General features: G+C 39.5%; 1 protein-coding gene across 1 annotated transcript; it reads left to right on the top strand.

Moving 5' to 3' along the window:
- The first annotated feature begins 11,142 nt into the window (after nt 1–11,142).
- LOC138329794 (uncharacterized) lies at nt 11,143–11,751 on the top strand. Its single transcript, XM_069277090.1, has one exon. The coding sequence runs from the start codon at nt 11,143–11,145 to the stop codon at nt 11,749–11,751; it is 609 nt and encodes a 202-aa protein (XP_069133191.1).
- Nucleotides 11,752–17,729: the final 5,978 nt, after the last annotated feature.

Genomic DNA, 17,729 nt, shown 5'->3' with positions numbered 1-17,729 from the left:
ATTGAAAACGTTCCTGTTGAAATAATACCAATATATTTGCTTTTATCCAAAATATAAGAAACCTGAGTAAATTGGGGTCAAAAGAACTTTTTTTCATTTGATTACTGAAACAATGTTAGTACATTTCAATAACCTACATATTACTTAAATAACTTAATTATACATACTAATGTATACATGTACCCTGAAGCATGCTATTTAGTAGGAGACTTAATCAAAAAAGGTCTGATGGTCGTTTTATTTGAGTTTGATGACTAACAAAATAAAGTTAGCGGATTTCTTTAAAAATTACTCTTAATGTTGTTAAAGATAAATCAATTATAAAATGTTTGTAAAGGTTATTTGTAAAGGGTATCAGAACATCCCAAAAAGTAAAATCGTAATCGTAACGATATTAGTGTAGAAAAAAACACGACCTATAAACTAGTCGGACAAAGATTATTGACCATATGCTTTATTTCACAGTTAACTTAATAAAATAACAAAGTGGCCATCGGAGACAAGGTTTTTTAATTTAATAAGATTCAGAAAAGCCGAAATGTAATTTAAGGGTAGACATTGGGACTGTCTGTCAGACATTGTATGTGCTACGGTCCTCTTTATTCTTGACCATCGTAGGGTTATGTCCAGCGCATGTCCATATCGTGACCACCAATAATGATGTATGTTTCACAATAGGAAATCCAGCATTGCGAGCACGCGCTGGGTCTGTATTGTACGCCTGCTCCGTGACATACATATGTAAGTTAAACATGCACGTGAGATTCAGACGATATGGAAATAACATGTACAATGTTGATATACGTCAAGGGGTCAAATCGATTACTTCCCCTTGTCTAGCTTACATATAATCTTATATTTTGCCAATTGGATTTTATCCCATTTCTTTAAAATGCTTATGAAGCGTAAATATACATGCACGGTATCATCTATAACACTTATGCTAGAATGGTTTTGATACAATATGGCGGCAGCAAGATTTAGAATCAACATGGCGGAAGGGCAAAATGGCGGATGGAAACAACACTAATGCTACAATTGGTATGTTTATTATATTGTTACCAGCTACGGGACACCCAAGTCAACTAGAAACATCGATGTTCATTGCTTAATCAAATTAAATCGAACACATAACCCCTATCCCGATTGAGTTAATTCATTACCTTGGCCCGTTAAACACACACCTCGCTTGTTCGATGCCTGATTTGGTGTTGGTAATGGACAATATGTTTGTGAGTGCGTTCGAGTACATCGACTCGTAAGAGACAATCAGGTTTTACAGATGTCTGTTTACATTTCGGGACACTTGAGCGTCTGCTTCTCAATGCTAAGGTGTCTAACATCAGTCAAACCGACCAACTTGGGCTCGTTCGATCGACACCAACGTATACCTCTGTTTCTCCTTCTGTCATTCTGCTTTTCTAATCTTGTCATAAAATGAAAATTTTTATCAATTTTCAAGATTAAAAGTTCTCTTCCACACTTTCCTTGGTCATATTTCATGAGTGGTAATTAAATGGACGGACGCACAGATCAGTCAATACGCATGCTCAAATCCCCGTGCCGTAATTTGGAAGCTCTGATCCAATTGTATAAGAACAGCCAAAGTAAGATGGTTGGAAATGAAAAATCCGCTCAATCTCCTCACTCTGGTTGATTGGTATGAACATGAGGCATTACTCCGTGAAAATTTGTGCAATTGCATCTTCGGCTTGGGGTAGAGAGATATAGTCCGACTCGAGACTTGTAAACACGAACCCCGGAATCGCTATATTCTTGTGTATTCAAGTATAAAGATAATACGAAAGGGTCGCCCATGATTCTATCCCAGCCAATCTAGACTTGTCAACTCCTGGACCCTCTCTTGCGGAAATTTCAATCTCAGAACGGAGCACCGGCGAGCGACTGAAAACACACTCCGACAGGAAGCATTTCCGCTTCAATACCTCCCGCTCCTGGGCAAAAACACGTCTTCCAAATTCCTATGTAGGTACCGTGGAGGTCTGTGTCAGACAATCCATTGCACCGATTTAAGTTATATTCTTGTGTTTGTAAATTTACAGATTAAATGATTTAACACTCTTCAAATCCGGACCGGTTGTTGTTTCCTTTTTCACTATAGGTTACGCCACATCCGCACGTCTGCTCGCGTACCGACTGTACTCCAATTCAAACAATGTCCCCGATGATGAAAATCCCGTATGGCAAATCCAGCTCTCTCAGTAAATGTAATAAAGCACAAGAAAATAGATGGATATGAAGTAAAATATCTTTTAATCGAATTCTAATGAATTACAAGTAATATCGTATTTATCAATGAATCAATATTTAATCGCAAATTGCAAAACAGAATGTTAAGTAATTCTACGAAGACAAAATCATGAATATTTGAAATGTCGTTTATAACTTAAACGCTCGGTTGATACTCTGTTCTTAAAAGTCAATGTAAAGATATTCATATATAGTTCTGTGTTTTAAGAACAGTATTGATGACATTGCACCATATTATGCATAGGATAGTACAATAAATGTTCTAAGTCAGTAAAAATACAATACAGTGCTAAAAAGATAGATATATATATTGTTACCTCGGAATGTAAATATATATTAGTTCTCGAAAGAATATGTGGATAATGATAATGAAGGCGTTGTTCCGGAGTAAAGGGGATCTTTAAGAATATCCATTTTATGCCCACTACCTCTCCGGAACAAAATTTTAAGGTTTCTTAAAAACTTTCATAACGTAAGAAAATATATATTGAATGCCTAAGATGAGGCTATATAACACAAAACTTTCAAGAATGTTTGCGTAGTATATATTATATATTGCTGTTTTGCTTTCTGGCGCAGTTATAGTCAATTATCGCGCGGTATTTAGGACGACGGCGGAAAACATAAGACGACCCTTGTTATGAAAATTAACATTTATTTATTATAATCAAATTGTTAAGAGGGTGGTGATAAGTGTAGTATTAGTAGTAAACTATTGATCTCGTTTTACATTTCCATTTTAAAAATTAAAAGCCGTTTTGGAAAGGTAGTGGGCCCTGCAAAGTATGCTTGCAGAACATTCTAAAAGGATCGCATGTTTCTAGATGTTGGGGATATTGTTTTATGTTTAAAATGTTTTCAAATGCGCAATGTCGTCCATTTGGTATCTGATTAGAAAGAAATAATGGATATCCCTTGTTTCACGGTGACTATTGGGACAGTTTTATATTTCATCTAATGGGCTGGGAAGTTTGATATTTTTTCACGAGTTCGAAGCACGAGTGTAACATATCAAATTCTTCACCTCACCAGATAAAGTATAACTGCTATCCATCAAGAAGCAAGCAATATTATGTTTATTATTATATTTTAGTCTCTATTTTATATGTCTAAACTAGGCCGACTGATAGGTATACATGTAATGCAATCAGCCGCGATTTCCCCGCTTACTAATTTTGTTCCATGCAGGAGACACACATTTCGTGAAAATAATTAAATAACATAATATAAATTTATGCATCACAGTTATGTTTTAATAATTAAAAATGATACATGAATAGGAAATATGCACGTCACATTAAATTTTTTGTTTGATATTTCAAAAAGATTTTTCCGCCAAAACGATACTCTCAATGTAAATGTTATGTTCTGGTTAATATAAAGTGAAAATATCAAAAAGTTATATATTCACTCGGGCGAAAAATACCAGACATATTTTCCCCATAAACTTATATTTCCCACTGAATGGGTGTATATGTCGTAATGAGATAACTAAACGTTCACGTTATACTGTTTTGTTACTTACGAACTTTATTTGTTTTCTAATCTTATAAAGAACTGGTGAAATAAGGATTTGTGTACTCCATGTATAAGATGCCTTCGACATGATTCCCACGCTCGATGGAGGATAAGACATTTTTTACAAATATATGGACTTAATACAACGATGAGGGGGACAAATAAGCCAAAAGTCTCATAGATAGGTAACAAAGCGGAAGAAGACAGAGGACGTACCCAGGTGTAAAATATTCCAGGTAAATCCAGGTACAGTACATGTATATGTAAAGCCTTTCTCCTATCCTTACAGATTAATATTGATGAGCCTGTTCTGTTTAAAGTCACATCACGGACGGATGTGCATATTATATTAAGACAGATTCTCCAATAAATGGATCAAAAGGTCGCTTCGGAATGATCAATACAAAAGATGGGATTACGGGGTATACAATTCTTACCTCCCTTTGTTGTCCGACGGTGAATATATATTCGCATGTAAAATTGCGCACCTAGGATATTTAAGTACATTTCTGAAGTTTTTTTTTATTTCTTCTACTTTCTTCTCTCTTTGGATTTAAGTTTTGTAAGACTTTAAAGCAAAATTTCTTCCCCTTCAGTGTGTATTTAAAATAGTAATTTTGGTTTGTAAGATAATAGGAATTTTCCTTTAGAAGTATTTTCAATTAAGTTATCCCTAGAGCACATAATCAGATCTCCTCTACTGAAGAGTTCCCATTCTTCTTTCTACGTCATTTGGAGATGATAGTTTCTACATGATATACTTTCAATTTACACAGATAAAATTGTCTTCCACCTGATTTGTAAAACTTTGTTAAAGTTGCTCGCTCCGGGGAAATGTTTGCTTAGACATAATGGTCTCGGGTCAGCATGTACAAAAAGTGTAAAGAATCGGGAAAACATGGGTCTTAAAGGTCGCTAGAATATTAAAGGTCGGAATTGGCGCATGGGTTATCGATAGAGTTCTTGTTTATTAGGTTCATCAGTGCCAATGGTTATCGGGATAAGTTTGGCTAATATCAAAGTTCAGGGGTATTAGGAAGGGTTATCATTAGTGTGCAGGGTTGTATTAATGATGGGTTATGTGAGGGTTATAGTATGGGTTTTCAGATTCAGGTTTGTCAGAATTTTGATAAGGTTTGATTGGTTTAGCGTCCAATCAACATCCAGGGTCATTTAAGGACATACAATATAAAGGAGGTAGGGCTATGCCGGAGTAAAGCATCGAACTGCTGTCAGTACTAGACCTGCCCGCATGGGATTCGAACTCACGACCAAGAGGTGGACGGTTTGTACCAGTAGACAATGAAAAGGCAACGATCACCATAGATCTATCAATGATCATAAGCGAAGATCGTCGTGATTAAATGATGCAAGACAATAAATATTTTGAAAAAAAACCTCCAACCTCTTTCAAAAGTTCAAGGAACGCATCAAAGCAATTATTTCTAGATTAACAAATCCGACATCTGAATGAAATCCATACCCGGTATTCAGAATTATTCTGTTGGTCTTGCATCTTTTAATATAGTCCTTGATCTGAGTGATGGGCAACTATCCACTCAAGACATATAAAAAGACGAATGAATGGCAAAAAACTGTACACCAATGATCCACAAGGAGAGCGATCCATTACGTTCCGTCGTTGACTGCACTGGGTGAACCATATTTAGCAGATACCATTGGTTTAGTAATATTCAGAAGATCTTACTGAACGTATGTCCCAAGTTTTGAACCACGACGATGCGAAGTTACAGATACGCCCATTGATAGAGTACTGAACATGATCACTTAGATCTTTATAGAATCTGGCGTAAGACCACACAACCTCCGGATGCAGGACATCATAGATCTATCGCACTCTGTTTTAACCACCAAAGAGTTCACCATCAGCGACACCATTAACCAGCAATGCTTCGGCACTTAGAAGTCGAATACAATCCATTGTTGTAAACTTGTGGATGGAACAACCGAAGTTTTTATAGTTTCATATCGCATCCAAATGCATAACAGGCATATAGTTACTAGACATACAGAGCAAATCTACTTCGTTGAAGATATACGTAGATGTAATTTTAGTTATAGCAAATCTGGGTCAAAACGTATCAACACTACTGACACTATCAATTTTTTTTACCCTTGATCCTAATTTTTTCCACTTTTCTACGAAAATGGATTTCGATCTCAGACTCCGGTTCCGGTCATTACTTTAGAGGGAAAACAATAAAAAAATCCCCGACCTACCGACCCTATTTTTTTGCCAATGTAACCCTTAACAGACATAATGTTGGCCTTATGAAACTACACCCGAGAAAGAATCTGGATTGTTAATTGATTCCTTACGCCACGATTGTGTTGTGTCTCCTTGTAAAAGCAGAAATTCCTGGCAATTTTATACTGATATTACATGGAAGCATGCTGTTCAGAAAAATTAAGTTTCCATTTAGTCGCCTTTTACGCCATGCAAGTACAAGACACCAATGCCTTCCCTGATCGGCTTTTAATTACAAAGGAGGATGACACTGTTGACCTTTTCGTTTATCGTTTGAAGACATACACGACCTTTACACGTGACTCAATATCTTCACTGACCAACAGGACAAACTTCAAAATAAAAAGCAGACACGGTGTTTATGTGAATATTGTTGCTGTGAATTTGATCACGTGGTGAAAAAAGAAACCAGCAAAAGGCACTGCAAGGAAAATTTAGCAAAGAATAGAATCGAATGAAAGGCAATCGGTGCTTGTCCAGAGACTATATCCAGCACATGGCATTGCCACAAAAACGAAACCCCATTGAAAAACGCAATGTCACAGCGCATCGAAAGAATAAAATACCTTAACATGAAGCAGCGGAAAATGTGTATAGATTGAGTACTACGACGCCACAAATAAAACAGAAAACATCAACTGAAAGAAGATTTGAAGATTGAGCAAATCTGTCTCTTTGACAAAGCCATTCGACGTCAGTTCATTGGAAACTGTAACCAGATTGAGCAAATGATTGCGTATTTCTGAAAAGATAGCAAATCACAAACATAAATACTAATTACTTTTTGACTCTACATAATTATCAAACTCCATCAATTCAATTTCAAAAATTAAAAGCCGTTTAGGTTAAGGAATGTATCTTTCAATGGATAATTATCTTTTATCATTTTGCAGGAATACATATACTTCGTAAGATACAGGTGTAGACGACCATCATAAAGACTGACAATGTCAGATAGATGGGTGTGAACGACCATCACCAAGACAAACAATAATCCACAGGTGTGGACGACCTTCACCAAGACTGACAATGCTCCACAGGTGTGTATGACCTTCACCAAGACTGACAATGCTCCACAGATATGGACGACCATCACAAAGACTGACAATGCTCCACAGATATGGACGACCATAACCAAGACTGACAATGCTCTACAGGTGTGGAGGACCTTCACCAAGACTGACAATGATCCACAGGTGTGGACGACCATCACCAAGACTGACAATGATCCACAGGTGTGGACGACCTTCACCAAAACAGACAATGCTTCACAGGTATGAACGACCTTCACCAAAACTGACAATGCTTCACAAGTGTGTCCGACCTTCACCAAGACTGACAATGATCCACAGATGTAGACGACCAACCCTAAGACAGACAATACACCACAGGTGTGGACGCCCTTCACCAAGACTGACAATGCTCCACATATATGGACGACCATCACAAAGACTGACAATGATCCACAGGTGTAGACGACCTTCACCAAAACAGACAATGCTTCACAGGTGTAGACGACCATCACCAAGACTGACAATGCTCCACAGATATGAACGACCATCACCAAGACTGACAATGCTCCACAGATGTGGACGACAATCACAATGACTGACAATGATCCACAGGTGTGGACGGCCTTCACCAAAACAGACAATGCTTCACAGGTGTGAACGACCATCACCAAGACTAACAATGCTCCAAAGATGTGGACCACCATCACCAAGACTGACAATTCTCCACTCCACATGTGTGGACGACCATCACCAAGACTGACAATTCTCGACTCCACAGGTGTAGACGACCATCACCAAGACTGACAATGCTCCACAGATGTGGACGACCATCACCAAGACTGACAATACACCACAGGTGCAGACGACCATCACCAAGACTGACAATGATCCACAGATATGGACGACCAACACCAAGACTGACAATACAATAAGGTGTGGACGGCCTTCACCAAAACAGACAATGCTTAACAGGAGTAGACGACCATCACCAAGACTGACAATGCTTCACAGATGTGGACGACCATCACTAAAACCGACAATGCTACACAGATGTACACGACCATCTCCAACACTAACAATGATCCGCAGGTGTGGACGACCATCACCAAGACTGACAATACCCCATAAGTGTGGACAACCATCACCAAGACTGACAATGCTCCAAAAATGTGGACGACCATCACCAAGACTGACAATGATCCACAGATGTAGACGACCAACCCTAAGACAGACAATACACCACAGGTGTGGACGACCTTCACCAAGACTGACAATGCTCCACAGATATGGACGACCATCACAAAGACTGACAATGATCCACAGGTGTGGACGACCTTCACCAAAACAGACAATGCTTCACAGGTGTAGACGACCATCACCAAGACTGACATTGCTCCACAGATATAAACGACCATCACCAAGACTGACAATGCTCCACAGATGTGGACGACAATCACAATGATTGACAATGATCCACAGGTGTGGACGGCCTTCACCAAAACAGACAAAGCTTCACAGGTGTGAACGACCATCACCAAGACTAACAATGCTCCAAAGATGTGGACCACCATCACCAAGACTGACAATTCTCCTTTCCACATGTGTGGACGACCATCACCAAGACTGACAATGCTCCACAGATGTGGACGACCATCACCAAGACTGACAATACACCACAGGTGTAGACGACCATCACCAAGACTGACAATGATCCACAGATATGGACGACCAACACCAAGACTGACAATACAATACAGGTGTGGACGGCCTTCACCAAAACAGACAATGCTTAACAGGAGTAGACGACCATCACCTAGACTGACAATGCTTCACAGATGTGGACGACCATCACTAAAACCGACAATGCTACACAGATGTACACGACCATCTCCAACACTAACAATGATCCGCAGGTGTGGACGACCATCACTAAAACTGACAATGCTACACAGATGTACACGACCATCTCCAACACTAACAATGATCCGCAGGTGTGGACGACCATCACTAAAACTGACAATGCTACACAGATGTACACGACCATCTCCAACACTAACAATGCTCCGCAGGTGTGGACGACCATCACCAAGACTGACATTGCTCCAAAAAATGTGGACGACCATCACCAATACTAACAATGATCCGCAGGTGTGGACGACCATCACTAAAACTGACAATGCTACACAGATGTACACGACCATCTCCAACACTAACAATGCTCCGCAGGTGTGGACGACCATCACCAAGACTGACAATGCTCCAAAAATGTGGACGACCATCACCAATACTAACAATGCTCCGCAGGTGTGGACGACCATCACCAAGACTGAAAATGCTCCACAGATGTGGACGATCATCACTAAAACTGACAATGCTACACAGATGTACACGACCATCACCAATACTAACAATGTTTCACAGATGGACGACCATCACCAAGACTGACAATGTTCCACAGATGTGCACGACCATCACCAACACTAACAATGCTTCACAGGTGTGGACGACCATTACCAAGACTGACAATTCCCCGCTCCACTTGTGTGTACGACCATCACCAAGACTGATATTGCTCAACAAATGTAGACGACCATCATAAAGACTGACAATGCTCCACAAATGTGGACGACCATCACCGAGATAGTCAATTTTCAACAAATGTGGACAACCATCACCAAGACAGACAAATCTCCGTTTCAAATGTGTGGACGACCTTTACTAACATTGAAAATGCTCCACAGACGTTGACTACCATCACCAAGACTGAAAATTCAACACTCCACATGTGTGAACGCCCATCACCAAGACTGACTTTGCTCAACAGGTGTAGACGATTTCATATAGACTGACAATGTTCCACAGAGGTGGACGACCATGACCAAGACTGACAATTCTCCGTTCCACACGTGTGTACGCCGATCAACAAGATTGGCAATGCTCGGCTCCACAAGTGTGGACGACCTTCAACAAGATTGACACTGTTCCGCTCCGCAGGTGTGGACGTAGATAACCAAGACTACCCAAGATTGATAATGCTCCGCTGCCCAGAAGTGGACGACAATCACGAAGATTGACAATGCTCTGCTCCGCAGGTGTGGACATGGGTCAACAAGACAGACAATGCTCCATAGGTGTGGACGACCACCACCAAGACTTACAATACACCACAGGTGTAGACGACCATCACCAACACTGACAATGCTCCACAAGTTGAACGATCATCACCAAGACTGACAATGCTTCACAGATGTGGACGACCATTACTAAAACTGACAATGCTACACAGATGTACACGACCATCTCCAACACTAACAATGCTCCGCAGGTGTGGACGACCATCACCAAGACTGACAATGCCCCATAGGTGTGGACGACCATCACCAAGACTGACAATGCTCCAAAAATGTGGACGACCTTCACCAAGACTGACAATGATCCACAGATGTAGACGACCAACCCTAAGACAGACAATACACCACAGGTGTGGACGACCTTCACCAAGACTGACAATGCTCCACAGATATGGACGACCATCACAAAGACTGACAATGATCCACAGGTGTGGACGACCTTCACCAAAACAGACAATGCTTCACAGGTGTAGACGACCATCACCAAGACTGACATTGCTCCACAGATATAAACGACCATCACCAAGACTGACAATGCTCCACAGATGTGGACGACAATCACAATGATTGACAATGATCCACAGGTGTGGACGGCCTTCACCAAAACAGACAATGCTTCACAGGTGTGAACGACCATCACCAAGACTAACAATGCTCCAAATATGTGGACCACCATCACCAAGACTGACAATTCTCCTTTCCACATGTGTGGACGACCATCACCAAGACTGACAATGCTCCACAGATGTGGACGACCATCACCAAGACTGACAATACACCACAGGTGCAGACGACCATCACCAAGACTGACAATGATCCACAGATATGGACGACCAACACCAAGACTGACAATACAATACAGGTGTGGACGGCTTTCACCAAAACAGACAATGCTTAACAGGAGTAGACGACCATCACCAAGACTGACAATGCTTCACAGATGTGGACGACCATCACTAAAACCGACAATGCTACACAGATGTACACGACCATCTCCAACACTAACAATGATCCGCAGGTGTGGACGACCATCACTAAAACTGACAATGCTACACAGATGTACACGACCATCTCCAACACTAACAATGATCCGCAGGTGTGGACGACCATCACTAAAACTGACAATGCTACACAGATGTACACGACCATCTCCAACACTAACAATGCTCCGCAGGTGTGGACGACCATCACCAAGACTGACATTGCTCCAAAAATGTGGACGACCATCACCAATACTAACAATGCTTCACAGATGTGGACGACCATCACTAAAACCGACAATGCTACACAGATGTACACGACCATCTCCAACACTAACAATGATCCGCAGGTGTGGACGACCATCACCAAGACTGACAATGCTCCAAAAATGTGGACGACCATCACCAATACTAACAATGCTCCGCAGGTGTGGACGACCATCACCAAGACTGAAAATGCTCCACAGATGTGGACGATCATCACTAAAACTGACAATGCTACACAGATGTACACGACCATCACCAATACTAACAATGTTTCACAGATGGACGACCATCACCAAGACTGACAATGTTCCACAGATGTGCACGACCATCACCAACACTAACAATGCTTCACAGGTGTGGACGACCATTACCAAGACTGACAATTCCCCGCTCCACTTGTGTGTACGACCATCACCAAGACTGATATTGCTCAACAAATGTAGACGACCATCATAAAGACTGACAATGCTCCACAAATGTGGACGACCATCACCGAGATAGTCAATTTTCAACAAATGTGGACAACCATCACCAAGACAGACAAATCTCCGTTTCAAATGTGTGGACGACCTTTACTAACATTGAAAATGCTCCACAGACGTTGACTACCATCACCAAGACTGAAAATTCAACACTCCACATGTGTGAACGCCCATCACCAAGACTGACTTTGCTCAACAGGTGTGGACGATCCTCATATAGACTGACAATGTTCCACAGAGGTGGACGACCATGACCAAGACTGACAATTCTCCGTTCCACACGTGTGGACGCCGATCAACAAGATTGGCAATGCTCGGCTCCACAAGTGTGGACGACCTTCAACAAGATTGACACTGTTCCGCTCCGCAGGTGTGGACGTAGATTACCAAGACTACCCAAGATTGATAATGCTCCGCTGCCCAGAAGTGGACAACAATCACCAAGATTGACAATGCTCTGCTCCGCAGGTGTGGACATGGGTCAACAAGACAGACAATGCTCCATAGGTGTGGACGACCACCACCAAGACTTACAATACACCACAGGTGTAGACGACCATCACCAACACTGACAATGCTCCACAAGTTGAACGATCATCACCAAGACTGACAATTCACCACAGGTGTAGACGACCATCACCAAGACAGACAATGCTCAACAGGTGTGGACGACCATCATCAAGACTGACAATGCTCCACAGGTGTAAACGACCATCACCAAGACTGACAATGCTCCACAGGTGTAGACGACCATCACTAAAACTGACAATGCCGCACAGATGTACACGACCAACACCAACACTAACAATGTTTCCCAGGTGTGGACGACCATCATTAAGACTGACAATTCCCCGCTCCACTTGTGTGTACGACCATCACCAAGACTGATATTGCTCAACAAATGTAGACGACCATCATAAAGACTGACAATGCTCCACAAATGTGGACGACCATCACCGAGGTAATCAATTTTCAACAAATGTGGACGACCATCACCAAGACAGACAAGTCTCCGTTTCACATGTGTGGACGACCTTTACTAACATTGACAATGCTCCACAGACGTTGACGACCATCACCAAGACTGAGAATTCAACACTCCACATGTGTGAACGCCCATCACCAAGACTGACTTTGCTCAACAGGTGTGGACGATCCTCATATAGACTGACAATGTTCCACAGAGGTGGACGACCATGACCAAGACTGACAATTCTCCGTTCCACACGTGTGGACGCCGATCAACAAGATTGGCAATGCTCGGCTCCACAAGTGTGGACGACCTTCAACAAGATTGACACTGTTCCGCTCCGCAGGTGTGGACGTAGATTACCAAGACTACCCAAGATTGATAATGCTCCGCTGCCCAGAAGTGGACAACAATCACCAAGATTGACAATGCTCTGCTCCGCAGGTGTAGACGTGGATCAACAAGACTGACAATGTTCTACATGTGTGGAAGACTAGTCTCGCCTGCCCAGTGCTCATATAGGACAGTGCTCGAACACCGATTTTATGTTCGCTTCTCATTTCTTAAATCAGTCGATTCTTTTGTTCATGGTGCATGATAATTGTGGTGTTTGTTGACACTTCTTTCTGCCAATAAGAAAAGTTCGCTTACCAGTTCCGTAATGTGAATATGAGCAGACGACGTCTGTCGGCAAATCACAAAATTTACGATCGCCAAAATAAACATCATCGCATGAAAAGTTGGAAATATTCTAAAAATATCTAATTATGTTAAAATGATAGCAAAACTTTTCTTCTGAAAGACAAATGGCATTTGCGTCATGTTTTGGCATGAAAAACGAAAAATGTGATTTTCTCAATTTTGGTAAACTTCCCGTCCCGTTAAAACGCGTGCACGTGTTAATCCATGATTTCCGGTGTATTACCCACGAAATAATTGGCTTTATATTTTGTCAAATATGAGCAGGTTAAGGATATAGAAAATATTGTTTGTTTATGTTTTGAGAAATAGGGGTATTAATAGATCAGAATAGACAGAAAATGTTTGATAAATATCATTATATCAACGCAACACTCACCGTTTCATCAACATTGTGCATAAGTTTTCTCATGTGTTTTAGCCAAAACTAGTTTATCCTATGCAACTCATTTTATTTAATCAACATTTACAATTTGTGTTTTGATTTTTACTTGCCTTTTTCTTATCCTGATCTTTTAGATACAGTCCTTGTTTATATCCTAATACTAATGCCTACCTTATAGTTTGGCCCTAAATGACCTTAGTTGTCGATGGGCCGTAAAACTCAAACAAACAAACAAAAATTGATAAATGCAAAGCATGTTTTTTTATTTGGGTGTTCGAGGACTGGTCCCTTCTTACGCAATTTCTGCCATTTTGACAGTCGTTTTTGACTCGCTGTCGTACACAAACAAACATGTGAACTTAATTTCAATTACGTTGAAAATATTCGCCATAACTTCAATAATTGCTCATTTAATTTTGTATTTTTAATTTATCAGCCAAAATCAGTGTTTTTTGTTCGAGCACTAGTCAGGGGAGTCTACTGATCAGGGTGTTTACTTCGTGATTTCGTTGATAGCTTCATTTAATATCAGTATGTTTATATTGTAATCAAGACCTGCCCCTTTCTATTTATGTGTTGGCCATTAATTAATTCTTCAGTGGCGCAGGAAGATGAAACGTAATGGGAGAGCAAATGTCCTCAATATTTTATAACATTTTATAATTATCTTGATAAGACATAAAAACAAATCAATCTTTTAAGAGACATTTTTTTTTAAATAGTATAATCACTTGATGGACATTTTTAGTCTATAGGTCATTATTAAAGGTTTGAACATTACGTGCTTGAACATTTTAGGAAACGCGCCGCGCAGCGGTAAATTTTCTAAAATAAAGTACGAATAATGTGCAGGAGGACCATTTTTTTCGAAAATGGGGGGGGGGGCATAAAGAGACGTTTCCCCCCCCCCTGTCTTGAGGAAAGGACACACACACCCTGCTTCCTACGCCCCTGTTCTTTGTACTCTTAATAATGTAATATCTGGTACAGTTCCGGAAAATGTGTTTCATTGATAAAATAAAAAGTTAGCCGTATGATTGCAAACATATGGTTTTCCTTTTTACTTGAAATGCAGTAATTGTTCTATAACAACGCCAGTGTGGATCTCACTTTTCTTTTTTCTGTAATTCTTTACCGTTTAGATAATGTTTATTTTCGCCATGTTACATTTCTGTGGATGAAATTTCAGTAACCATTTTTCACTTCTGGCTGACAATTTATTCAAATAAGTCTGGAGTATAGCTATATCTGATCCTCTTTGTATAGGCATCAAAAATACTCTACGTTAGTATTATCGGCGAAAATATAGGTTTTAGATATAATGCGATCGGTAGGTTATCATATATATTATATACAGTATTGGTCCTAAAACAGATCCCTGTGGAATTCGTAGTGATACCTAGTGATTCAGCGTGACTGATTGCCTTCTCGTTAAAACTGACCATCCATTTGAAAGTTTCCCTGGAATATTAACATTAATTTAACTTAGTATCAAATAATGAAGTTGATGTATTCTACATATTTTTTCTACATACATCAGACATTATGTTAGAAACCTACTGGCAGTTTAGGTAGTTGATTTTTACTATTGGTACTCCGATATTCTCCGATATACAACTCCAAAAACCTATGGTTTATTAATGTGAGTCTTTTCGATGTCTCGACTCCAAAAGAATATTCTATAGTATTGGCTGTTAGTGTCGTTTTTTCACGGAAAATACACAAAACACGCCTATGCATGATTCTACAATTTGCAGCTTACTCCAACAATGTTAGAGATGTAGTAAAACAAAACACTTTTGAAACATTATGTCATGTCTAGCGTTGCCTATCAGATTTTTTTCAACATACATGTAGTTTATCTGATATATTGGTAAAAATGGGTTCTAGCTAGGTTACAACAGAAATTTAGTTCCCGGATTCTCCCATAAAAACCGTACGGGAAACGCTAGTCATGGATATTTCTGTTTCTCTTCTTCCTCCTTTTAATGTTGCTATGAGGTCACTTTCCATTTCCGTTCTGAAATTAAAACCGAAAGTCAGATTCTGTATGGCTGTCTGAATTTCGATGCGTTCACCTATAGCTCATCCTCGAAATTCCAGGGGTTCTGATCACTAACGATCTCTACACCCCCTGGACTATCTCATAGTAAAACTGGAGGCAACAGAATAGAACAGGTAATTTAATCCTTTGATGTACATTAAAAGAGCCGTATAACGGTACACTGTGGTTGACTGTGCGGCTTTGATGTTAGGCGTCGCTCTCTCTGTAGTCTTCAAAGGAAATCTTTGTTAGCCTGTGATTGGTCAAATGCTTTCCACTGAGCTGCCTTCAATTTCACTATGAGATAGTCCAGGGGTGTAGAGATCGTAAGCGATCGGAACCCCTGGAGTATCGAGGATGCCTATAGCTTTGTCATTTTTTTGTTTTGTTTTTTTGTTTTTTATATATTATTATTATATCGACATTTATGCCACTAGACGGAAAATACTATGTCGTTATTTGAAAATGTTTTCACATAATTAAAAATGGCATATATAAAACACAGCGTACGTTATCATAACACATATTAATTCAATCATGCTTAGATAAGTAAAGGGCTTAATTCTGTACATAAAGAAAACAGTGTGTTTCAATAAAGCGATAATTAACAAATACAATGAGTGATAGCCTTTCGAAGAGAGGTAATTATGTATTAGATCTACCTCAAAATTAATAAACTCTGGCTGTACTTCATAGCGTTGGAAGGGCGATAACTCTTTTTGGAGTAAAAGAGGCTGTGATTTCTATTTTTAAGCCACGAACAGATAGATTCTTTAAAACATCGTTAACACAAGAAACTGAAAAATACTCGTTTCTGTCAAAAAATAAACAGGTGTAGCGGATAACATATACATGTATGTATTGATTGGTAGAGCTAGGGTGGAATCGGTTTAAAATAAAATTTGATAAAAGTAAGTTAATTTCCTCATTAACTTAATCCAAAAAATAGTCAAGTTCTTTTGGAAAGGAAATGATAAGAGTTTGTGCAAATACGTGTATGCATGAATTTCACAAATTATAATTGCATGACAGTAAAATATCTAAAATGCCATAATTTCGTCCGTTCTATCAAATATTTTGTATTTCCAGTGTTATTTCTACAGATCACTAACCCCATCAAAGTACTATAAGTGATTTAATTGACATCAAAATCCATCAATGTTTTTAACTAATTAAAATGTTAAGGTAATTGTACATCATTCATCAATATTGCTGTAGTTTGATATTATTACAGCTCTAGTTGTCATGATAATCATCCGAATTATGCAAATATTTGACGAATTTGAAAAATTTGTCTTTTTTCACCAATTTAAAAAAAATCGCAGATCTGTAACAAATTGTTAAAAAATTGTAAATTTGTACATAAACACTTTCAACTGCAGTTTTCTTTTTCGAGAATGCGCTCTATAAAATAATGTATCAAAAATGACCAAATTTTTTCAAATTTTCAAATTTGATTTATTTTAAATTTAATTTATGCATTGTATATAATATGTTTCTGATTTTTCGGATGGCATCTGTGCATCTAAGTTGTATCAGGGATATATATATTTGTAATTTAACAGTTTAATCACAAACTTTTGACGGGAACAAAGCCCCGGTCCATAGATTTCCCCCCCAATTACAATTGCTTTAGCATTCCAGTATATTATTGTATATAATGTGTTTCTGATTTTTCGGATGGCATCTGTGCATCTAAG

The sequence above is a fragment of the Argopecten irradians genome, chromosome 8 (genome assembly GCF_041381155.1).
Source record: "Argopecten irradians isolate NY chromosome 8, Ai_NY, whole genome shotgun sequence".
In the NCBI taxonomy this organism is placed as follows: Eukaryota; Metazoa; Mollusca; class Bivalvia; order Pectinida; family Pectinidae; genus Argopecten; species Argopecten irradians.
The sequence above is the reverse complement of the archived record's forward strand: the minus strand, read 5'-3'. Positions and strand labels throughout refer to the sequence as shown.

What these genes read in the sequence shown, in the direction of transcription:
- LOC138329794 (XM_069277090.1), top strand. Translation starts at nt 11,143, where the DNA reads ATGTGGACGACCATCACTAAAACCGACAATGCTACACAGATGTACACG.